We start from the raw sequence: 25503 nt of genomic DNA, 5'->3' as shown, positions 1-25503 counted from the left end.
TTGGAACGTTAAGAAAGAAGCACTATTCTGTTAGCAGTTACTGAACCATATTGGATTATAAATTATGGGAACAGATCAATACTCTAGGGCTATGTCTTCACTGGCAGCTTCTTGTGCAAGAACAGCCGTTCTTGTGCAAAAACTTGCCTGCTGTCTACACTGCACAAGCGTTCTTGCACAAGTAAATTTATAGTATAGCGCTGTAAAACAGGGCTTTTTCCAGAAGAGTTATTCCTCTCCCCATGAGGAATAAGCCCTCCTGCGGAAGAGTTCTTCCACAAGAGGGCAGTGTAGACAGGCAATATGAATTTCTTGCGCAAGAAGTCCTTATGGTTAAAATGGCCATCAGAGCTTTCTTGCACAAGAGAGCGTCTACACTGGCAAGGATACTCTTGTACAAAAGCACATCTCTTGCACAAAGGCACATGCCAGTATAGACACTCTCTTGTGGAAGAGTTTTTGCACAAGAACTCTTCTGCAAAAGAGATCTTGCGCAAAATCATGCCAGTGTAGCCGTAGCCTATACGTAGTACAATATTTCAGGGCAATGTGTAAATCACCTTTTATTTTTAATATATAAATGGTTAATTATTTTTAAATATTTGGGACCAGGTTTTCCCTTTTTTAAATATGTGCATATAAATATACACGTTGCTATGTATTTAGATTAGAGAAGGTAAGGTCATAAGCTACTGGGTAATCAAACACTTTTATGAAGTGGTAAAAAAGACTTAACAACTTCCATGTTCAAGTTCAGCAAAGCCACAAAAATTCATTTCCTTTCTCTCCTTTTTAGGACTCTTTCAGGCAATTTCTGGACAAACAAATATAGCTAGCCCCTATTCAGTCTATGTCCTAAGGCTATATTTTGATGCAGAGGACAACTCCAAGCAAGGAGGATCAACTATAGCCCACCAATGGAATGAGGAGCTGCCAACTTAGTGAGTCATTAACATCATATACAAGTCTGGATAATCAGCATCTTTGACCCTCCCTAAATGTTGCCTTCTGCTTCATCTCCTACACAAATCCCACTGGTTCTTAGAAGTGTTATACTAGATGAAGAGAGCAGAACAGAAAACTGAGTGGGGATGACAGAAACTAAAAGTAAAACACACACCAAAAGAAAATCAATAGGCCTATACGAAGGATCATTCCTTTCCACCTTCATAGGAATCATCTTGCCCAACAGGAGGTATTTAAGATGACCAAATACAGCACATGCTTGCACTCTGCAGCACAATCCAGCATCATGTGCCATTAGGAACTTGCATTCTTCTTCACCAAGATAGGGTTTCTCAAGATGGCCCCAAGGCCACCCAGGGAGGAGAAATCCTCCAGGAGCAGCTTAAACCAGTTTTAAGTCCACTTTCCACTAGCATAGTGGAACAAAGTTGCTTTAGTTATGTCTCATGTGCAAGAACTAAAATGTATTAGTGTGTTTTACAAAAACACAATTTTTACAACATCGTTTTTGTTCTGTATTGGAACAAAACAAAGAATAGCCATAAAACACACTTCTCATTTCCTGGTCAGCTCAAATTCCAAATATTCAGCCTTCTTCTCTAGGGCAGAGTCTTGAGTTCATATTTTTCCTTCGTCTTGTGTCTTATTCCTGTCATTACTCCTAGATTAGATAACCAATCCTGCAGACAGCAATGGATTTAAGGAAGTCAATGGTATCTGTAGATTTTGAACACCTTTGCATATGTTGACCAATGAATATCATTTAAAAAGGTTTCTGACCTCAGCAGGGATTGGAATAGACCCTAAGGCATGGGTTCCCAAAGTGGGGGGCGTGCCCCCCTGGGGGGGCCTGAAAAAATTCCAGGGGGGGGTGGCAGGAGGTGATTCAGTCCCTCCCCCCCCCCCCGGGCTTGCCAGGTGTCTGGTATTATACCAGACAATCCGGTATTCACGCTCTCTGTCCAGTAAAAAAAAAATCAGAAAATACAATGTCCAGTATTTTCTGATTTTTCTGGCTGCGCACTGGACGGAAGCCTGGTGTGGGCAGGGGGACCGTCTGGGAGTCCCAGCTGAGAGGTGGGACCGTGATTGCCACTGGAATCCCTCAGTTGGTTGAGTGTGAGGAGGAGGAGAAGCCTCCTCATCACTCATGCATCGCCGGGAGCCTGCACAGGACTGGCAGCACCCTGGGATCTGTGCTGGCCGATTTGCTCACCCCCCGCTTCCTGGCTGGCAGGTTCTCCCCTACTTCCCCTCCTGATCTTCCCTGGCCAGCCCCCCTGCACCGCCCCCCAGCTCTGCTTTCTGCCAGCCTGTTCGTCTTCCTGATGTCCCCTACCCAGCGCCGCTGCACTCCCCCTCCCCTCGCCAGCTCTACTTCCTGCCCCACCTTCCTCTGGGCCCCCCCTTCCTTCCAGCCAGCCTCGCGGCCCCTGACGCTCCCCCAGCTCTGCTTCCTGCTGACCCGTTCCTCTTCCTGATCTCCCCTAGCCAGCGACGCTGCATGCCCTCCCTCGCCAGTTCTCCTCCCGGCCCCCCCCCTTCCTCCTGGCCAGCCCCACGGCCTCCTACCCCCCCAGCTGTGCTTCCTGCCCCCTTACTCCTGGGCCCCCCTTCTTCCCAGTCAGCCTCACAGCCCCCAACCCCTTCCCCCCAGCTCTGCTTCCCACCCCCTCTTCCTCCCGGCCAGCCCTGCCCCCCTTCCAGCTGGTCCGTCCCCCCCGCCCACAATCAAGTGTGTCCATTTTTGGGGGGCGGGGGTCTACCTGGTAACAATACCCCCCCCCATCTAGTTGTGCTGCCCCAGTCATTTCCTTTTTTTGGCTAAACAAGTTTTGCTGCTAATTTTGTGGGAAGGGAGTGAGGGTTTTTCAAAAATCAAAAAGGGGGGCATGATGCTGAAAAGTTTGGGAACCACTGCCCTAAGGCAAGATTTTCAAAGGTTTCTAGGCAACTCAACAAGCAGATTGATTTTTAAAAAGCACCTCTCTAGGCACCTATGTGCCTAGCTCATATTGGCTTCAAGTCCCTCAGGGTATGTCTACACTACAAAGTTAGTTCGAACTAACGGACGTTAGTTCGAACTAACTTTCATAGGGTATGTCTACACTACCCCGCTAGTTCGAACTAGCGGGGTAATGTATGCATACCGAACTTGCTAATGAAGCCCGGGATTTGAATTTCCCGGGCTTCATTAGCATAAAGCCGGCGCCGCCATTTTTAAAAGCCGGCTAGTGCGAACCCCGTGCCGCGCGGCACGGGGTTCGCACTAGCCGGCTTTTAAAAATGGCGGCGCCGGCTTTATGCTAATGAAGCCCGGGAAATTCAAATCCCGGGCTTCATTAGCAAGTTCGGTATGCATACATTACCCCGCTAGTTCGAACTAGCGGGGTAGTGTAGACATACCCATAGGTGCTACACTAACGCTCCGTTAGTTCGAAATTAATTCGAACTAACGAAGCCCTTAGTTCGAACTAGGTAATCCTCATTCCACGAGGATTAAGCCTAGTTCAAACTAGCTAGTTCGAATTAAGGAATGTGTAGCCCCTTAATTCGAGCTAGTGGGAGGCTAGCCCTCCCCAGGTTTCCCTGGTGGCCACTCTGGCCAACACCAGGGAAACTCTATTGCCCCCCTCCCGGCCCCGGACCCCTTAAAGGGGCACGGGCTGGCTACGGTGCCCGTGCCAGGTGCAAGCCTGCCAGCACCCAGCCAGCAGACCCTGCGCCTGGCACGGATCGAGCTACCCACCCGATGCCTCCCAGCCCTCCCCCTCTTCCCGGGACCAGGCTGGTGGCTCCCGGGAGCTTGCCCGGGACCGCAAGAGGCGGGCACCCCCCTGGGCTAGTGCGGACATCGTGGACCTCATCCACGATCTCCGCACTAGGCACAGGAAAGTGGCCAGCTTGGGCAGGAGAGCTGTCAGCCTGGCCACCCAGAAGCAGGTGTGCAAGAGAATCAAGGGGGTTCACTGAGACCCCCAACGCTGAGCTCTGAGCTTACAATGGCCGTCCTGGGTCAGATCAAATGTCCATCTAGCCCAGTAGCCTGTCTGCCGACAGCGGCCAACCCTAGGGACCCTGGAGGGGATGGACCGAAGACAGTGACCAAGCCATTTGTCTCATGCCATCCCTCTCCAGCCTTCCACAAACTTTGGGCAGGGACACCACTCCTACCGCCTGACTAATAGCACTCCATGGACCCAACCTCCATGACTTGATCTCACTTCCCTTTAAACTCTGTTCTAGTTGTAGCCTTCACAGCCTCCTGCAGCAAGGAGTTCCGCAGGTTAACTATTTGCTTTCTGAAGAACAACTTTCTCTTACGAGTTTGAAGCCTGATACCCATTCCTTTCCTTTGGTGTCCTCTAGTCCTTCTTTATGGGAACTAACGAAGAACTTTTCTGTATGCACCGTCTTTACCCAACTCCTGCTTTTAGAGACCTCTATTCTGTCTCCCCTCCATCTGCTCTTTTCTAAGCTGAAAAGTCCCAGTCTCTTTAGCCTCTCTTCATATGGGACCTGTTCCCAACCTCTGATCATTTTAGTTGCCCTCCCCTCTCCCAGCCTCTCTCTTCCCCTCTCCCAGCTCCTTTTCCCAGTCTCCCCCAGTTTTGTTCAATAAAGACAGATTCCATTTTGGAAGACACATTATCTTTATTTTGTACATCAAGAAGAGGGGCTAGGGAAGGGTAAGTGGAAGGAGGTGAGGGAGGAATGGGTCACGAGCCCCCGATGGGGAGGACTGGGCTGGCTCTGCGGGCTTCTGGGGGTGGAAGCTCTCCTGCAGCCCCCCGATTGCCCTCTGTCCCCAGATGGCAGCCTGCGGCAAGTGCAGCCGGGCTGATGGCCGAGTGCTGTGATGTGCCCAATGTGGGCACTCAGAGCACTCCAAGCCAGGACTGCTTTGCAAGCAGGGCACCCCTGAGAACTGTCTGTCTGGGGTGGGGGTCGGGACCCTTTAAGCACGGCCCTCGGCTAGCCTGAGACAGCATCTCCACGCTCTAAGTCCTCCTCTGATGCCCTGCCGGCACTGCTTCCAGCCATCCTTAACCTCGCTTCAGGGTCCACAAAACGCTAATTCGAACTAGTTTTTAGTTCTAGATGCGTTAGTTCGAATTAACTTAATTTGAATTAACTAATTAACTAAGTTAGCTCGAATTAGCGCTGTAGTGTAGACATACCCTCACTAAGTGCTCATCTATGTCTTTAGTCACCAACAAAAAAGAGAGATCCTGTAGCTCCTTAAAGACTCACAAAAATGTATATATATTATCATGAGCTTTCATGGGCACATGAAGAAGTGGGTTGTGCCCATGAAAGCTCATTATTTAGATTAGAGAAGGTAAGGTCATAAGCTGCTGGGTAATCAAACACTTTTTTGAACTGGTAATCAAAGAATTGCTATAAAACACACTCATTTTTTTAAGTTACAGACTAACACAGCTACCCGTTGAGACTTTTAGTCACTAAAATCTGGCATTTGTTCCAGTTCTTCAGTTTTGTAAATCCAGTTGGCTTGCATGATGCTTACACACACAAATGCAATTGCATGAAATGGAAGGAATGGAGGTATTCTAATTAGTGATCTTATGGCCTTCAGTGATGCTATGCAGATAATAATGGTTACTTAAGAGTACAGTAGCTACTACCTGTGTTAATTTTGAATTCTGCCAACCTGTTGCAACTCTGTTCATGCACACACCTTAAAAATGAATGTAGAGCACAATTCCACCTCTGCTGGGAAGGGCACTTCCTAGATGAATGCTTGCATACTTCATAGAATCCTAGGGCTGGAAGAGACTTCAGAAGGTCAAGTTTAGCCCCTGGCCCAAAGCAGGATCATGCTATTTGGTATCTAGCGTTACAATTGCATTCTTATAAGTATCATTAATAGGTTTCGAAAGGGTGTAGGATTTGAAGCAGAGCTTGATCCTTTTGTAGAGTTATGGGGATCTGCTTTGGTGGCTATGTAGTTAAAAGAGCAATTAAGAAGGATAAAGTCATTACAGAGTAGATGAATGATTTCTTTACAGGTTATTAGAGAATTAGTTCCAACAAAGGCATTTACCCAATCCTTCAGAAAAATCATGGAGAAATTATTTTAAATACCTTCCATTTTATCCAGTTTAAAAACACTATCTTCTGAAATAGAGAAAAGGATTTGAAAATAAGCAGCCGAAAATTGAACAGTTGGGAATTTGTTGAAATGAGATTATGGATTAAGGCTAACATCATGTCCCAAACTGACCTGGTTCTGCCAAGTACAAAGGAATTCTTCTGCGTGAAGCTTCCTCTGGTATTCCTCTGAACTCTCCACACCGAGAGTCACAGAAATGAAAACGTATTTTACATGGGTAAGGACATACAGCAAACGTAATCTTCTTAATTTCCAAATATAGCCAACTGCCAGATTAATTTGTATTAATTCATAGATTTAATATTTATCAAAATTATTTATGTCCCACCTTTCCAGGGGCAGACATTGCTGCTTCTTGATATGGTTTTTTATTTGCCAAATCACAAACACCGAAGATTAAATATACTGGAACAACCTCTGCCCTCAATTACACTCAGGAAAAGCACATTAAAATCAGTCAGCTTGTAGCACATGCTAAATTAGAGAATTCCAAGTTATGACCATTCTGTGCTGAAGATTTTATTTCATGCAGAAAAAGTGTCACGTATTAAAAATATTATCCTATCAATAAATCCTTGTAATAGGGAACAGAGCCTGAGGGAATGTCCCTTACAGAAAGAGGGAAAGATTTGGGTATATGTTTCTCTCTGGACAAAACCCTTGCAAGGAAAAATGAAATGTCTTGAGATAATACTTCAAGAAACCCCTTGTAATGCCAATAGTTCCTTGGTAGACAGCAAGAATTTATTTTCTGCAAATTCAGGTCAAATCTGATTAATAGTTTCAGCCAAAATATATAGGGGAAAAAAGTGTTTAGAAACATCTAAAGATTTCAATATTTAAAAAAAAAACCTGTTTCAGAGCCCAGGTTTGAACCCACACTACAATGCCTACACAACTATTTTTAGCATTATAGCATCACAGGACCCCAAATCTGTGAATATAAGCTCTGAGACTCACAGCCGTGGGCTGCTACTTGCTGTGCGGACATACCTACTTGTTTTAGGACCTGATCCAAAGTCCACTGCAGTCAGGGGAAAGATTCCCACAGGAAAAACCTTCAGCTGGCTTTGGATTAAGCTCATGATGCAGATCTATATTTGAGAACTCTGAATGAAAGTCCTAGTAATTTGAAATGGATTATGTTCAATAAATGCATAAACTAGAAAAACAGAAGTGTAGTTCAAAGCAAAATATATTAGTGTTATGTACAACAGGAATGGCTCTCTCAGACTATTTGCTGCATTTGTTCCTTTATCTATTGCCCCAATCTTATGTATCTATGATAAAGGTTAGGACAGAAGGATGCTATAGACAAGGCAAGTGCTAAAATTTATAGAGTATACAAAAGCATCTTATCACATCTTCATATGAAAACCCTACTGTCTTAGTGTGTTTCCTGAATCATATTAAGACTGTCTACTTTAGCCATAGCCAAAAATGTTAACAGGTTTGACTTCATTTGTATACAAATACTATAAAACCTGCAGAAATGAAATTGGTCTTGTTACAGCAGCATGTCCTTCCTTACTGGGCACTAAGCAAACATAACTGCTGTCTGACAACATTCTGTAGTTTCTTTGATTCTGGAGTGAAACACAACTTCTTCCACCTCCAGTGTGCAGGAAGTCTTCCAGGAAAGATAGTGAGCTTCTGCTGCATAACTAGGAGGGAAATAGGTGTGGGGAGGGGGAGAAGGCACATAGGGAACTTAAATCCCTGTGCGACAAAGAAGAGGTACTGGGGACAAAGTAGGGCTGGAACCAGATGATCTGTCACTACATGGTCCCTGGGTCCACACTCTTCTGTACAGAGTAGACACTGGAGCTGGTGCAGGTATTCTAGCAATTAGACAAAGTAACATCTGTTGAAAAGCTATGCTGTTGCTCTGTGGTTTAGACAGAATGATTCCTGTCACCTTCCTTCCCCTCAACCTCCTCCTGCACTCACTCCCACACACTCCCTTGTGGAGATACCCCCACATCCTGCCAAGTTACTAAGGCTTGGCAGAGAGAACAAAATTTTAACGTATGTGAACAACGTCCAGGAGTCGGCATCCAAACAGATTTCCAACTGTTTTACGAAAACAGCTCCATAAATAAGAAGCAATAAAACTATTTGTTCATAACTGAAAGTAGTCAGCCAGGCTCATGATCCTAGAGTAATGTAAGCAAGCTGCCATAATAAATGGGACAATGCTAAGAATTTCAGAGTGATGGCAATTCTGCTGCTGTTGGAATGAAATATTGATAAACAGTGAATTTCAAAGCAGTCAAGAAGCAACCCAACTGAGGAAAACTTTTGAAGTATCCAAGCAGCCACTAAAAGGTTCATTCCTTGAAGCCCTTCCCCCCAGCTTACCCAGTGAGTTAGATGAAAGAAAGGGATGAGATTGTAAAACAATGTCCGCGTTAGGAAATGGAATCACAAACAACTTATCAGGTGGGAGAGCCCTAAGGGGAATAGCAATAGTGCAGCACTGTATGTAGCTATACTGTGTTGGGTGCTATTTTTCTATACAGCCATACAGTTGCAGTCTAGCCATATAACCCCACTTTTCCTGGTACAAGCTCTCTGAGAGATTTCAAAAGGGCTTTTGGTGCCCAGGGGAATTGTGGAAGGTAAAATCGAATGCCCAGACCTCCCAAAGTACCAGAATAACTTGTAAGACTTTTTTTCCCCCACAAAAAGGTCAGGATAAATAAGCTTCCACTGCATGCTCAGCGTGATAGGTTTCTGCTGGAGCTTTTTAAAAGGAACTACAAGATGTGTAAGGCAGCTATGATGAAATCCTAAAGGATGATCCAGCAGCATATGCAACAAAACTTAATCTTGATCCACCAGGTGTTTCTTTCCCATTCACAAATGCATAGGAAGGCTTGGGAATCTGAAAGTAGAAATACCTTTTAATTTGGGGAACACACAATAACCAAATGTTTACATAAAATAAGAGTGCGTAGAAGGAGTAGAGCTAATGACAGCTAATGTCATTAATTGTTCTGCTCATCGGGGCCAAGAACTCAGACCAGGTCTACACTAGACCAGGGAGGTCAGCTTAAGGTATGCAACTCCAGCTATGTAGAATACATAGTTGGAGTCGGCTTACCTTAAGCCAAAGTTGGCAGCATCCTCCCTGCAGGAGGAGACCGATGGGAGCAAACACTCCCATTGGTTTCCCTTACTCCTCACGAGTGCAAGGAATACAGACACCAGCATTCTATTTATGGAGTCTATTCTAGACCCACTTAATTAAATGCCAAAACATCAATTTCCAGTGCTGCAAGTGAAAATGTGCCCTTGATCCTTATGCATTCACCTGATTAGCTCTGGTGGTGGCTAATTAGGAGTTAGGAGACATTTTTACTCACCTGTCTACTTCAGTCCATTGACTGCAACAGCACCAGTTCTACTCGAGTCCATTGCTGGTCCCATAGGGTCAAGTTCACTTCCCTCAAGATTTTAAAGCTCGGGGTTTGGGAAGCTCCGAGCACAGAAGGATATAAAATGGTACCCTAGCATCTCAAGTAAACTCTCTCAGAAAATCCCCAAAGAGACTAGATTCCAAACCCTTGCACACTTGATCTGGCTACCCAGTCTCAGATCCCTGTTGTTCGGATTAGGGTGTGCAATTCTCCCATTGGACAGGCATTCTCACACTCATCTCCCCTTTCAGGTATCTGCTAACATACTGCAAATATATCAGTTTTGGGAGGTGCGGTAAGAGGGGAGTCCAAATTGTCCAATGTGGGGAACATTAAGGAACTCCTGAGGAATATGTAAATTATAACTGCCAGGAGCCAAAGACAGCCTCAGCTTTCCCATTTGTCCACAAGGGAAAGCAAAGCAATGTATGTAAGAGTTAACACACAGAAGGCAGAACACTTCCTCAGTTCAAAGACCTGTTGTTCCCACATGCTGGAACTGAAGTGTCTGGTGATCCTTGCGCTGATGGTGTGTGAGAAGTTTCACATACATAGATGGCATCAAGTCCCTTACCAAGAAGAACTTAAAATGTAAGGATTAAGTTTACCAATGGCACTACTTGCATAGCATGAGATTTAGGCTAGCCCTGCCCTGACTATCCAGACTGGGGGTAGCAGCACCTTGTGAAGAGTTATATCTATAAGCAGCATCACTCCCTTCTAAACTGTTGGCCAGGCAGCCAACAGACAGGGATGAAGGGGTTAAGGGACTCTGGCTTGGCCCTTCTCCAAGCAGCAGCTGGTAGAGTTGAGCCAATGTGCTCAGTATATAAGGATGGAGTTGAATACTTCCTGATGAGAGCAAAGAGGGAACCAAATCGGTGCTCTGAGTCATAATCTAGCTTCTGATTTGCTCCTGGAACAGTGCTCTGCCTCTTATTTGGGGCTTGTGGCAAAGCCACATTGAGCCCATTATGAAGAACTATTAGCATGGGTAAGGGTGACAGAATCTGGCTATAAATTAGAGGATTTCAAGTGGCCTTGAAAAGGAAAGAATGAAGGGGGCTAGTGTAGACATACCCATAAAGACTTCGAACTAGGGGGCTAGTGTAGACATATCCAGGCTCAATTCTCTATGGGTAACAGTCACACACTGGCAACCTCACATTTGCAATGAGGACTCAGGATGATTCACCCCATTGTGGACTGTCCTCCAATGTCATCCCACGATTTGCACTGTATCCCAGAAGGTTGAACAAATTTTCTTCCCATGCACTGGAATAGAATCAGAACAGTGCAATTAACTGCAATACTCTGAGTAAATACATCAGCCAAGAGACAGCACAAAGAAAATAAATCCTGAATGCAAGTATTAATTCCCAATTGTTGAAGTATGAAGTAGAATGGCACTGAAATGCACCCTCTGCCTTCAGAGTGCAATGCTTCAGATAGTTCGTGTTTGATGGGTTTAACAATGACTTCCAATCAACATCTATACGAATCATAATCTCTATGCCAGTTGCAGCTAAAGAATGAAGAAATGTGTAGTTTCAGGCATTATAGCAGGTTATAAATGCATCTGCTTTATGTCATCTAGTTAGGAACTGGCATTGATCAATGAAGATTGCAATGAATGATTGCTCAAAATAATAAAATGTTGCAAGAAGGTCATGTAAACTAAAAATGTTCACCTCTGCCCAGTGAATTTGGAGCAGGTAGGGTTTGTACAACATAAAAAATCATTATAAACCTGGATGACTGGATCTTTTTTCTGTACAAAGAAAATGAAATCCTGTTGATTTACCCAGGTTTAGGAAAATCTTACTTTACTGTCAATGCTACACAAAGGCTATAGCATGTTATCGACTGAAATCAACAGTTGCTGAATAAACTGGTGGTTTTATAAGATTCAAAGATTATACTCTGAGGAAAGATTAATGAATTTACAATTTTATAAGTGTGTCCGGACAGAATTGGCTATTACATGTTAAGAAGTGCGAGTGGAAAGCAACCAGATTATCATTCATTTATCCCATGAAAAAAAATGTCATTGCTTTAGATCTATGGCAACTGCAGGAATAAGCAGCATGCGGTCAAATGAAAACTTGATAGAGGAGGGAAAAAAAAGGAGTATAAGCAGAGGGTCCTAATAAATGGCTTTAAAGAATGTGTTAATACAAATCAGGGATGTATCTGATATTCAGCAATACTGCCAGGCAGACTGGCTGCTGCCCTTAGCAGCATGCCCAGCATGTGTCAGAAAAAGTTCTGATAGAATGCAGAATGCAAGTGACAAAGAGCGTGTTTTTATTAGCATCTGAGATTCAGAATGTTCCACTGATTCCAATAACACAGAGCTCAGGAAGCTGGAGAAAGGAGTATTATGAGCAGCGGGCATGAGCACGAAAGGGTGAATAGGGAGGTGAAGGGGGGGATGAGGGGGAGAGAGAAAGGATTCATTCTCCTTGTGCCTTCCTTCGCAGCTACTGAAAGTGGCTACTGCTCACAGTGAATGAAAGCTGGGGAGAGGAGGAGGGAGAACAGAGAGAAAAAGGTGTCATCGCCCTGCTCCCTTGATGACGCCGGGGAACACACGACCCTATAAAAGACATCCCAGCTCCTGATCCCCTTCTCCTTTAGCAAAGCGGAGAAAGAGCTGGCTTCAGAGAGGGAAGGGGACAGCGTGTACTACTGACAAGCAGCAGCTCTCCAGGTCCAGCTGGGGTGACATCCTTTAAGGTTTAAGCAGCACTACCCCATGTGGCATTGCTTGAGCCTGCTCCAATCCCTCTCTCTCTTCCTCTAGGCTGCTTTGCTGATCAACTTTCTTTTTTGGGAGGGCAAGAAGTGGGGGAGACTTTAACATTGCCGGGACGAGGGCAGGACACTCAAGATGACTGCTCTACCTGCATCCAGCTGGCATGCGAATGAGAGCAGCGACTGGAACATGAGCTTTGCTGGATCAGGAGGCAACTGGGGGCAGGCTGGTAACATCTCCTCCCCAATAGCATCCTCAGCGGCTAACTTCTCCAACCAATTTGTGCAGCCCTCCTGGCGCATTGCCCTGTGGTCTCTGGCATATGGTGGGGTGGTGGCCGTGGCTGTCTTTGGCAACCTGATTGTCATCTGGATCATCTTGGCTCACAAGCGTATGAGGACAGTGACTAACTATTTCCTTGTGAACCTGGCCTTCTCAGATGCCTCTATGGCTGCTTTCAACACCCTCATCAACTTCATCTATGCCCTGCACAACGAATGGTACTTTGGGGAGGCTTACTGCCGCTTCCACAACTTCTTTCCCATCACTGCAGTCTTCGCCAGCATCTACTCCATGACAGCAATTGCTGTGGACAGGTGAGTGAAGGGAGAGGAGCGGGGAGATGATGGGGTGGAGGCAGAATCTCTCTATTGGAAAATCCCTGAGTGAGAAAGCCTAATAGTTGAGGGAATTGAGTGATGAACACTGCACCCAATGTGTGCTTTGTGGATATCCCACTGCAGCCCTTCTGTCTGACAGATCAGCACTGACTTTCCACTACTTGTTTTCAGGATCCCTCCCTCATGCTCATTTTAATTCTTCTTCCCTGTCTGTCTCATTTACCTCTCTCAGTGTATCTCTCTCTCTCTTCATCATCTTTTCCCTCTTCTCCTTTAGTCTTGCTTTCTCACATGCTTTTCCTGTGTGATGACTTCAGTAGCTGTCTTTGCTCCCAGCCTGTCAATATCAATTGTGCGGTACCAACTCCTGTTGTGAGTGCTGCTCTTCACCCTGGAAGATGCTCCATCCATACAATCCATGTCTTTGTGCTAAACCCTGCTGCTGCTGCTGGAGAGTCATTAGAGGAAGACTTTCAAATTTCCCTCTTTGTATTTCAGTAGCTGACAGCTACTGAGAAGGATTCAGTCTCGTGAAGAGGGGGAAAGCAACCTCAAACTCCGCTGGCAGTAACTCTCCAAACAAAGCTTCTTTCTTCTTTGCCCCTCCTGATCATAGATAGCGAAGCTATTTACATTGTAATTTGTGTGTGCCAATAGGTGTGGCTACAGGACAAATTATATTTTTAATCAAGTATATGGTTTCTTTCTCAATAATCAGAGCAAGGAAGTGTATGAAAGAAAACAGAACAGGGGCAAAGCTTCAGCCTGATGTTCTTGCTGCTAACAGGATAGGATTGATACATCGGTTCCTATGACAACAAGAGAGAGATGGGACCATCGAATCTTTCACATCAAAGTTTCACTTCACTGATCTTGCAAGCATCTGAGAGCAGTCTATGTCTCTCACTTTGGAAGCATGCCATTTTTCCTGATCACTTCCACACATGCCATATTGAAAGGGCACTTTCTCCAGGAGCCCAAGCAATTTAGTTTACATTCAGAAAAACTGGCAGCTTATGGTTGCAGATCTGCAGCAAAAGATAGATAATGTAATTATTTCTAAGATTCTTTACTGCTTTTTTTATCATTGCTGTGTATTTGTAACTTTTAATGCCAGAGAATTCATAAGCTGTTCACTCATTTAATTTGCTAGAAAATATGAAACTGGGATCAGTCATATGAAGCTCTTAAAACTTATAAATGAAGGCAAAGACAGCAGCAACCTTCTTTCTACAGAGCAGATCATAATACTTCTTTGGGAGTTCTACTTCATTGTAAGTCTGAAGGCTGACTTCTCAGCCGCATGAACTCATGCCAAGTACAGCTGACAGAGCAGAGGGAAGAGTAGTTCTAAGTCACCTTTCTCCTCCCTCTGCTCCTGGGCCAAATAGGGCCCTTCTACCAGTCCCATATTGTAAGAGCACGCAGTGCTCTGGCTCTGCTCCTGCTATCAACTCACTTTACCCTCACCTCTAACACACACTCCTCAGCTGAAGGCAAGAGAGAGCAGATGAAATAAATCCATCTATGCCATCTTTATGAGAGCTGTAGATTCCCCAGCTGCCCAATATGGGCTAATTTAATATCTCAAGGCTACAAAAGGTCTTTAGTGATCACTGAGGCTCTGGCCTTAAGATTTCGTTTATAGCTAGCCTGATGCCTTGTGCACATTTTTTTAGGAAAAAAATTGAGATATTGCATTGCACTGAATATTGTTAATTATTCCAGGAGACTGGAATCAAAGATGAAGCTGTCCTGTGTTACAAAGTCCCTAAGGAAGAGAGATTGGTATATTTCTGGAATGAGTGAAAAACCACTCTCTGCTCCACCTGTTGGACCTAACACTTACCTGAAACATTTGGCTTGGGTTTAACAGGTTGAAAGGCACCTACGTGTTGGAAATTCATTCGGTGCCATTTCTCCCCTCTGACTTATTTCTGAGAACAAATGACTAGGCTCAGGGATTTGAACAAGGACTGTCACCAGAAAATGTCTCTCTCCCACCCCAGACAGCTGCACTGAGAAAAAACACACACACAAACTGCTGGAGGGTGAGGACGAGTTTGCAATCAATTGTGCAATGAGTCTTTTTCCTGCAAGGGAATAAACAAATATACAGCTCCCTTCAGGGCTCATCAAAAGTCTTTTAAGACAAATATCCCCCCCTTCTGAGGCACAAGCAGGAGAACAGCAGCCACTGCTGCCTTTTTACACACAAGCATCTGGGCAAGGCATCCAAATGCACATGGTCTATCCTTTTTAAGCCTTCCTCAGCAGCTTCTACACCACATTCCTGTAGATTCATAATGAAACAGTGTAGTTGGGAACCCCAAAGAGGATCCAAAGCCCAACTCCTCAAGGACCTCAAGGGACCTAAGTCAGTCAGAGGACACTGAACTCAAAGATGTCACTTCCTAGAGAAAAGAACAGCATTGGATTCCTGCTTGCTTTCATTAAAGCTCTTGTGATGATATTGCTTCTAGTATCCTGGTCCCATTTTAACTCCAATCTAAACACCTCCAACATTATCAAGTGACTATATTACACTCTTTACTTTCTGTCTTAAACTGGTGTGTAAGTGCTATTAAAGAGGTGGCACATTCCACCTCGGATACATATGCATTTAGGGCATGGGTAAAGTGACCTGTTTCTCATACTTACCTCACAGAGGTGCTGTAAGTCATAGTTTGTTACTGCCTGTTATATGCTTAATTCTCCCCACATGAAAGGCATTATAAAAATGCAAAGGTTACTTTACTGCTATTTGATTTATAAATCACTCCTGTGTAGTCTGCTAGGGCACTTAAGAAACTGCACTGAATTAAGATACAATATAATTAACATGTCAAGTAAATAATGTTAAGAAATAATATTTAAGAACCATATGCCCACAGCATCAAATTTAAAACACGGGGGTGAAATGCTACCAAAGGCCTCGCATTAAACAAACAGCTTCTCTTGCAGAGACATATATGTCCCATATGACTAGAAGCTTTTAAAACTCAAGGTTCCAAGACTCAAGCAAATGCATATCTATAATTAACTTTTATTGATTGTGTTTATTAGTATTCACCAAGTGCTGGTTATTCTTCACTGTCCCACGTGTCGTTAACTATCAGAAAGGGCATTGATCACAATCTCAAGTGGTGTGGATTTCCTTCAGTACTTCTAGGACTCTCTGCTGCATGACAAGTCAAGTTCTTGGAGGGATATGCTTCATTAATTTTATGTGCTGTGTGAAGTGCCTAGAATCCACACAGGCCATCCCAGACAAAGGTGATCTCCTCTATGAAGCTGATAGATCATTGCAGCAAGGAATGCTGGGTTCAGAAGTGGAGAATGTAGATAAATTCCCCCTACCAATTTTCATTTCTATTTCCCCACTTTCAGGTTCTTTAGGAAAAATTCTGAGGTTCCAAGGGTAAAACACTAAGGGGATGCTTTGGTACCAGGCCCAATGAATGATCATAATAATTCTACTCATTGGCTATGTCTACACTGCAGAGCTATTTTGGGATACCTCCAATATCCTGAAATAGCTATTCTGTGTCTTTTGACCATGTCCACTATTTCAAAATATAACAGGCTCACTGTTCCAATATACCTATAAACCTCATTCCACGAGGAATAAGGGACATTTTGGAATAACAATTTATTTTGACATAAGCGCTGTGTAGATGTCAAATTTTGAAATAAGCTATTCTGAAATAACATCGAAATAAGATACGCAATTTGCATAGCTCTAATTGTGTATCTTATTTTGACCTATGGTACAGTGTAGACACATACTTTGTGTCCAATTCATTGCCTTTCTCCACCAGCTAGATTGACCTTAATATAAAGGAGATGGTGATGTGGACATGCTGGAAAAAGGATGAGATTGTTGGGTAGTTTACAGCTTATATTCCCTATATCCATTTCCAATCTAGAAAAATCAGGCTTACCATATGAACTACTCTGTGCTTAGGCCTGGAAATTAACTGTGGCAATACTAGGGTGAAAATGGGTAGGTTTGGGACCATAGCACCTCAGGCATTGTCAGCATGGAGTTGAAGACACCCAGAACAAAATGTTTTGAGTGTTTCATGTACACAATGAAAAGTAGCATTTCCATTTCCATTTATTTCTTTTCATGGGTATTTATACTATTAACACACCCTAAAAATATCTCTACAAGTAATGCAGTGCCAATGTTTCCATAACAATTCTCTCATTCTTTCTAAGGTTCATAGTTCATTCATAAACATTTTATTATGGAAAGAGTCACCAGACAACGTTACACATACTTAGAGTCCTTTTTCACAGGAAGCAAAGACGTTTTTTCTGCTTGAAGAAATGCTACATTGTTATTAGCTTTTATATGTAGTAGTCCTTGGAGGAAGCTGTAGCAGATAGAGAGCTCATTCCGTGGGTTTCGAGTAGCTTTCCAGGAACAAAGCAGTTCAGCATAGGCTGAGAGAGAGAGCATTGGGGGAGTGAGAGAGAGAAAGTTACATTTAGGATTCTGCATTACTCATTTCTTGAAAGTCAATCTATAATGCCCAAGATTTTGTTACTATACTCAGCAGTGGAGCGACACTGTTATTGGAAAGAAGGGAAGGGTGTCTTTCTCTCTTTTTCTCTCTTCTATGCCAAGAACCAGTTCTCTTTTATGAATTTTAAACAGTGAAACTGATTTAATAAATAAAAAGGGCAAAATTCTGCCCCCCCTTTTTTCTTGGGCTAGTACTTTACTCGGTAAAAGTTGCAATGTTTGTCAGTACAGCCAGCTGCAGAGTAAAAAAAATAAATAATTGTGCAATGTAAAGGTAGCAGAATCTTGCAAAAAAAAATTACAAGAGTTTTCTATTTTCAGGCTCTTCATTTGCCATAGAACTGTCATTTTGTCATTTATAATTGATTCATAGTAAAAGAAAACCAAAAACACACATACTCCCCCCCCAAAAAAACTTTGAACCTGATAAAATGTAGTACTCCAATCAGTCATGGATAAGTGTTTTATAATTAACTTCCACTTAGATGACTATCAATGTGAAATCCATATTTTAATTAAAAGTTGATCTTATCTCAACAACCCAATCTTATTTCAATAATAGGTTTCCCCCAACTTACTCATATTTCTGATCAAGCAAAACAAGACCTTCAGAGAAATAAATGCACACAATGTAATGTAGGTATCTTGGCATTCATTCCGAATGTCCTAGTTTGGAAATTTCAAATACTGTATCTACTTTGTATTTCACTCACACCATTGTTCATGCGCAGCGCTTTCTCCAGGTAGCATCTCCTGCTGACAATTATTCCATTGCCGCATTAGTCTCTGACCCCAGAGTTCAGCCCTTGGGCCAAAGCATGATTTAATCCACCCCTTTTGGGGTTTCCAAATCCAACAGAACAACAGTCTATAGATCATCTCCACGTAAGTGTTCAATGTCACTATACCAGGGGCTTGCAGAGGAAGCCAGCCTAGCCACTACACTGGATTCTAACTCAGGCAACCTATAACCAGCAATTCACATCCTCAATCCTCATCCTTGTTTCCCTAAGCTCCTTTCTGGCAAGCCTCCCTACCTCCTTTTGCCTCAAGAGCTTACTCTGTTTCCCATACTTCACCCTCCCTAGCTTCTTACCAGTCTGCTTATACCAGGATGGGCATTCAGGGATTACACTCACGCTAAACTTCCTTCTTGTCACTAAACCACCCTCATCTCAGGACTAGAAATCTCCATTCACTGCAAACTTCCCTCTTTTTCAGCTTCCTCTTTTTATATGATGTCCTAAACCTTTCTCCAGCAGGGCTTCATTCTCAATTAACTCTAGCCCTCCTTCTCTCAGGTTAGGCAGAAAAACTTTATTGATTTCTCAGACCTTTTTTAATTCTATCCGGGCTAGCGTGGGGGACATGTCCACTCATACTAGAACTATACTGTTTTATGTGAAAGCAGGCAGTTGTAACTGGAACTAGCTAGCCACAGAGTGTAACTACTAAAGTTTAAAGGCAGTGAGCCTCCCTCTCTGAATTATGCTGCTTTGCTACCCCTCCCTTCAACAACCCCCATAAACTATTTCTTTAGACTTTAGAATGTCTTAGGGCTTAATCCGAAGAAACAGTGGGAAACTTTTTGCTGATTTCAAAAGGTTTAGCTCAGGCCATTCACAAAAAGTTACAGGGCATGTTGTAGAGTAGTAAGAGGTGCTTCTGGCACAAGGGTTCAGTCTAGGATAGGAAGGGGTATTTTGTCTGAGCTACAAATGACCTGGCAGGGGTGACTCATGTCCAACTGACAAGAACCAAACTGCAGATAGATGCCAGGAACCTCTTCGCAAAACAAAACCTATAGGAATCCCACTGCCCTAATTACCACTATTTGCTTAAACAAAGAGGAAACAATTAATCCAATACATTTTCTACAATATAAAATTACTGTTTTAAACAGAAAGAAAGTGACTAATGTGTTTTACCACTGAACTACTCTGTTCATTTTAACAAAAGAAACTCTTAAAAGTGCAGGTCTGTGCCCATGTCTTGTGTTCTTTGTATTGTACTCAGTATTTTCTTTTTCCTTTATTGTTCCGTATTTCACTGCCTTTGCTTATGAACTAATTACACAGTGTTCAAGCTCTTTGTTCCATGTGCATAGTCTATGCTTGATGTTGCTCTTGGAAACTGGAGCTTATTTTTTTCCAGTAAATCCATACTCCCCTTTCATAATCAGGCCCATCCTGCAGCCTTCATTTAGGCATAACTGCTTTTACCTTCATTTTGGAGGCAAGGTGAGTGAGGTAATATTTTTTATCAGACCCATTTCTGTTGGTGAGAGAGACAAATTTTCATGCTACACAGGCACCCCAACAGGTCTTCTTTCTGAAAAACCTTAATCCTAAACAGTGCACTCAAAGGAACTGGTGGCTCTGGGGTAAAACACAGATTAGATAGATAGATAGATAGATCTCCTTGAAATATGAATCCCAAAAGACCACTATATTCCATGGTTTTGTTTGCTGGGAATATCCATGGCAGAATACATGATTGGTTTGATAAGGAATTTTAATTCAATGTTTCTTTCTATGTGCAATAATTTGGGGTATGTCTACACTACAATGTTAGTTCGAACTAACGGACGTTAGTTCGAACTAACATTCATAGCCGCTACACTAGCGCTCCGCTAGTTCGAATTTGAATCGAACTAGCGGAGTGCTTAGTTCGAACTAGGTAAACCTCATTTTACGAGGATTAAGCCTAGTTCGAACTAGCTAGTTCGAATTAAGGGGTGTGTAGCCCCTTAATTCAAACTAGTGGGAGGCTAGCCCTCCCCAGGTTTCCCTGGTGGCCACTCTGGCCAACACCAGGGAAACTCTATGCCCCCCTCCCGGCCCCGGACCTCTTAAAGGGGCACGGGCTGGCTACGGTGCCCGTGCCAGGTGCAAGCCTGCCAGCACCCAGCCAGCAGACCCTGCACCTGGCACGGCACAGAGCCACCCACCCAATGTCCCCCAGCCCACCACCTCTTCCCGGGACCAGGCTGGCAGCTCCCGGGAGCTTGCCCGGGACCGCAAGAGGCGGGCAACTTCCTGGGCTAGTGCGGACATCGTGGACCTCGTCCACGATCTCCGCACTAGGCACAGGAAAGTGGCCGTCTAGGGCAGGAGAGCTGCCAGCCTGGCCACGCAGGAGCAGGTGTGCATGAAAATCAAGGGGGTCCACTGAGACCCCCGACCCTGAGCCCTGAGCTTACAATGGCCATCCTGGGTCAGACCAAAGGTCCATCTAGCCCAGTAGCCTGTCTGCCGACAGCGGCCAACCCTAGGGACCCTGGAGGGGATGGACCGAAGACAGTGACCAAGCCATTTGTCTCGTGCCATCCCTCTCCAGCCTTCCACAAACCTTGGGCGGGGACACCACTCCTACCCCCTGGCTAAGACTACTCCATGGACCCAACCTGCATGACTTGATCTCACTTCCCTTTAAACTCTGTTCTAGTTGTAGCCTTCACAGCCTCCTGCAGCAAGGAGTTCCGCAGGTTAACTATTTGCTTTCTGAAGAACAACTTTCTCTTACGAGTTTGAAGCCTGATACCCATTCCTTTCCTTTGGTGTCCTCTAGTCCTTCTTTATGGGAACTCATGAAGAACTTTTCTGAATGCACCCTCTCCACCCAACCCCTGCTTTTAGAGACCTCTATCCTGTCCCCGCTCCGTCTCCTCTTTTCTAAGCTGAACAGTCCCAGTCTCTGTAGCCTCTCTTCATCTGGGACCTGTTCCCAACCCCTGATCATGTTAGTTGCCCTCCCCTCTCCCAGCCTTTCTCTTCCCCTCTCCCACCTCCTTTTCCCAGTCTCCCCCAGTTTTGTTCAATAAAGACAGAGTCAATGTTGGAAGAAACGTTATCTTTATTTTGTACATCAATAAGAAGGGGGGCTAGGGAAGGGTAAGTGGAAGGAGGTGAGGGAGGAATGGGGTACGAGCCCCCGATGGGGAGGACTGGGCTGGCTCTGCGGGCTTCTGGGGGTGGAAGCTCTCCTGCAGCCTCCCGATTGCCCCCTCTCCCCAGATGGCAGCCTGCGGCAAGTGCAGCCAGGCTGATGGCCGAGTGCTGTGATGTGCCCAGTGTGGGTACTCTGGGCACTCCAAGCCAGGACTGGTTTTCAAGCGGGGCACCCCTGAGAACTGTCTGTCCAGGGTGGGGGTCAGGACCCTTTAAGCGCAGCCCTCGGCTAGCCTGAGACAGCATCTCCACGCTCTAAGTCCTCCTCTGATGCCCTGCCAGCACTGCTTCCGGCCATCTTTAATCCCTGTTCAGAGTCCACTCAATGTGGACTTGCTAGTTCGAATTAGCAAAACGCTAATTCGAACTAGTTTTTAGTTCTAGACGCGTTAGTTCGAATTAGCTTAGTTAGTTCGAACTAGCGCTGTAGTATAGACATACCCTTGGATCCTTGCTAAAAAATACTAATATCTTAATTTTCATATCCTGGCCTGCTGGGCTAATACAACACATCCTGAAATAAGTTATTGACTCTAAGAGCATCATAGCTAGATATCAATGGACTAATCCTAGAGTAATAAATGATAAAATCTTCTCAGGGTTAAGACTTGAAGGGGTACCAGCCTTCCTACCACAATAAATTAATCTACTGAAATTGGAATTCTTCATCTCAGGAATGTTTTGCATTTGGTGAGGTTTGCTCTCCTCAGATAGCAATAATGCATAAAGGGCAGGGGGTGGGGGGAGCGGGGTGTCTCTCAAGGGCTCTCAATTCCTTATCTTCATTTTCCTTACTGTTAACATTGGATTCATTCCACAAGCCCAACATGTAACATACATAAGAATATTCAGAGCACTCAGTTCATGATTTACCTTTTTTTATCTTAAATCTCATCATAGGATATTAAACACATATATTTTCATGTTTTACTAGCTATATTTATTTTTTACATTCATCTGCTTTAAAAAGTTCAGATCCAAAATGGAATCTACTCAAAATAGTTACATAATCTGAAACATACCAAACCTCCAAAACAAAGTCTGCAGTGAAGGGTTTCCCCCTCTACCCTCCAAGGAAGTCAATTTGCTAACTAATCTGGGATGCAAATTCTATTTGAGATTGTTGGAAATCTCAGTTTAGATGGGGCTACTGTAAGGTGGGTACATAACTAGCTGGATAAACATTCTCAGATAGTAGTTATTAATGGTTCACAATCCTGCTGGAAGAGCATAACAAGTGGGGTTCCACAGGGGTCTGTCTTGGGAATGGTTCTGTTCAATATCTTCCTCAGCTATTTAGATATTGGCATAGAGAGTACACTTATTAAGTTTGCAGATGATACCAAGCTGGGAGGGGTTGCGACTGCTCTGGAGAATAGGGTCATAATTCAAAATGATCTGGACAAACTAGAGAAATGGTCTGAGGTAAACAGAATGAAGTTTAATAAAGACAAATGCAAAGTACACCACTTAGGAAGGAACAATCAGTTTCACACATATAGAATTGGAAGCAACTGTCTAGGAAAGAGTACTGCAGAAAGAGATCAAGAGGTCTTAGTGGACCACAAACTAAATAGGAGCTAACACTGTGATGCTGTTTAAATAAAAAGCAAACATGATTCTGGGATGCATTAATAGGAGTGCTGTGAGCAAGACACGAGAAGTCATTCTCCCGCTCTACTCTGCGCTGATTAGGCCTCAGTTGGAATATTGTGTCCAGTACTGGGTACCACATTTCAAGAAAAATGTGGAGAAATTGGAGAAGGTCCAGAGAAGAACAAGAAGAATGATTAAAGGTCTAAAGAACATGGCCTATGAAGGAAGACTGAAAGAACTGGGATTGTTTAGTTTGGAAAGGAGAAGACTGAGAGGGGACATGATAGCAGTCTTCAGGTATCTAAAAGGGTGTCACAAGGAGGAGAGAGAAAAATTGTTCTCCTTGGCCTCTGATGATAGGACAAGAAGCAATGGGCTTAAACTGCAGCAAGCGAGGTTTAGGTTGGACATTACGAAAAACTTTTTAAGTGTCAGGGTGGTTAAACACTGGAATAAGTTGCCCACGGAGGTTGTGGAATCTCCATCTCTGGAGATATTTAAGAGCAGGTTCGATAGACATCTATCAGGGATGGTCTAGATCAATGTTTCCCAACCAGGGTTCCGCAGAACCCTGGGGTTCTGCAGACCATTATCAGGGGTTCCGTGAGAAATCATGGAATAAATACATTTTTTTTTCTTACAATGTAAGTTCACACACACACACACACACACACACACACACACACACACACACACACACATATATAACAGCTCTTTACAAATACATTTTCTTGACAATAATTTAGCAGTAATTGAATTGCGCTCCCCGCTGTCAACTTTTTCTGGCCAAGCAAATGTTTTCATAGGTAGGGGTTCCTTGGGATATGAAAAATTATTTTAGGAGTTCCTCCATGGGAAAAAGGTTGGGAATCACTGGTCTAGATGGTACTGGGTCCTGCTGCGAAGGCAGGGGATTGGACTCGATAACCTCTCAAGGTCCCTTCCATTTTTAGTGTTCTATGATTCCATGAAATACATTTCCCATTCATCCCATTACACATGCATATTAATTACCCCTTCTGTCATGTCTGCCTCTTTGACTTATTTCTGCGAGTAAGTAAAAAGCTGTGGCCTTTGACATCTACTCTCAGCAAATATCTGAGTACCCAGATATTGCTCTGAATATCATTTATTACCGCAATAAAAATATTCACATAATAAAAATTTACTTGCATAGTGTCATTCCATCCAAATATTGCTAGACACTTTGCAAATGTTAATAGTTTACAGATCGGGCTTCCCAGCATGATCAGTTAGCATTCTTCACAGAGGGGGACAGTAAAGCATAGAGAAATTGAGGATTTCTTTTTCAGACATGTCCTCTAGTTCGACTGTTTTTGTCCTGGATTAGTGCCAAGTGTGAGACACATAGGGCTTGATTTGCAGCACTTCTGACTATCTACATCAGTGATTGGGTTCATGGCATAATACTGTCTTACATTATGTCCACATTAGCACTTTTGTTGGCAAAACTTTTGTAGTTCAGGGGTTTAAAAAATACACCCTTGGCTAACGTTAACTGACACCAGCAGAAGCAGCAATAGGGTCAGCACTACACTGGGAAGAGATGCTTTCCTGCCAACACAGCTACTGCCACTCATTGAGGGTGGTTCTCCATTCCACATTGAGCAGCTACTGGGGAGATCTAACAGTGGCATAACTGTGCTGCAGTAAGATCTGTATATACACATAGCCTATTAATTTGAGCACACAAATATAGCAGACATTTCTGAAACTAAGACACACATGAACTGGATCCCATTTCTCTAGTTTGAATAAAAAGACTCTTTCTTTTCTTTCCCAAGACTTCTACACTCTGCTCCTCATATTTTTCCTTCTTCACATTCGTCCTTCATCCTCTGAATACACTGCACCAAATCATTAACTAGTCTACACTGGAAAAACTGTATGGAAGCCAGTGGAACTGGAGCAATTTTCAACAGCTGAATATCTAGCTGTGTTAGCTATTATCTCTCAGAGTCATTTTCCTGTTAATAGTTCTACTTTTAGCTCCTGGTTTCAATAACTTCAGTTCTACCTTTAGATCTTATCATTTACAATTTAACACTCATAATTTCTGAAGCTCTATCAAATTAAAAACTCCATTAGCCTTCACCAACAAAATTCAGCCAATTTGTTGTTAGATAATTAAGTTGTTTTTTGTCCTCTAAGTCTTCATTTGCTTTTGAAAGAAGATATAATTTACAGCTAGAATGGTTTACTATTATTAATGTATTAGCTGTTGCATTAATAGAAAATATCATTTATTTTATATAAGCCTAGACTGAAGTGGAAACATATTCTCATATATACCATAATATTTTGCAGGCCACTTAAGAAAGCTGATTTTTTTCCCAAAACCACAAAAATATGGCTAATTTTTGTACATTCTAACCTTGAACCTGCAGGAATGAGGTTCTGATGAACATCTATAGCTATCACATTTTTCATAGTTTTACATAATTTATATAAGATTTAAGTGGACTTAATACTGAAGGTTCTGGTCTAATTTCCAATGAT

General features: G+C 43.5%; 1 protein-coding gene across 2 annotated transcripts in view; it reads left to right on the top strand.

The window, feature by feature from the left end:
• The first annotated feature begins 12259 nt into the window (after nt 1–12259).
• The window catches only part of TACR3 (tachykinin receptor 3), a 69621-nt gene continuing 56377 nt past the window's right edge, over nt 12260–25503 (top strand). For both annotated transcript variants that reach the window (XM_006133164.3, XM_075929681.1), the window contains exon 1: nt 12260–12879. In XM_006133164.3, coding sequence (XP_006133226.1) covers nt 12419–12879 — 461 coding nt within the window. In that variant the 5' untranslated portion in view covers nt 12260–12418. The remainder of the gene's footprint in view (nt 12880–25503) is intronic.

Source organism: Pelodiscus sinensis, chromosome 5, assembly GCF_049634645.1.
Source record: "Pelodiscus sinensis isolate JC-2024 chromosome 5, ASM4963464v1, whole genome shotgun sequence".
NCBI classification, from domain to species: domain Eukaryota; kingdom Metazoa; phylum Chordata; order Testudines; family Trionychidae; genus Pelodiscus; species Pelodiscus sinensis.
Note: the sequence above shows the minus strand (reverse complement) of the source record. Positions and strands in the feature narration are given on the sequence as shown.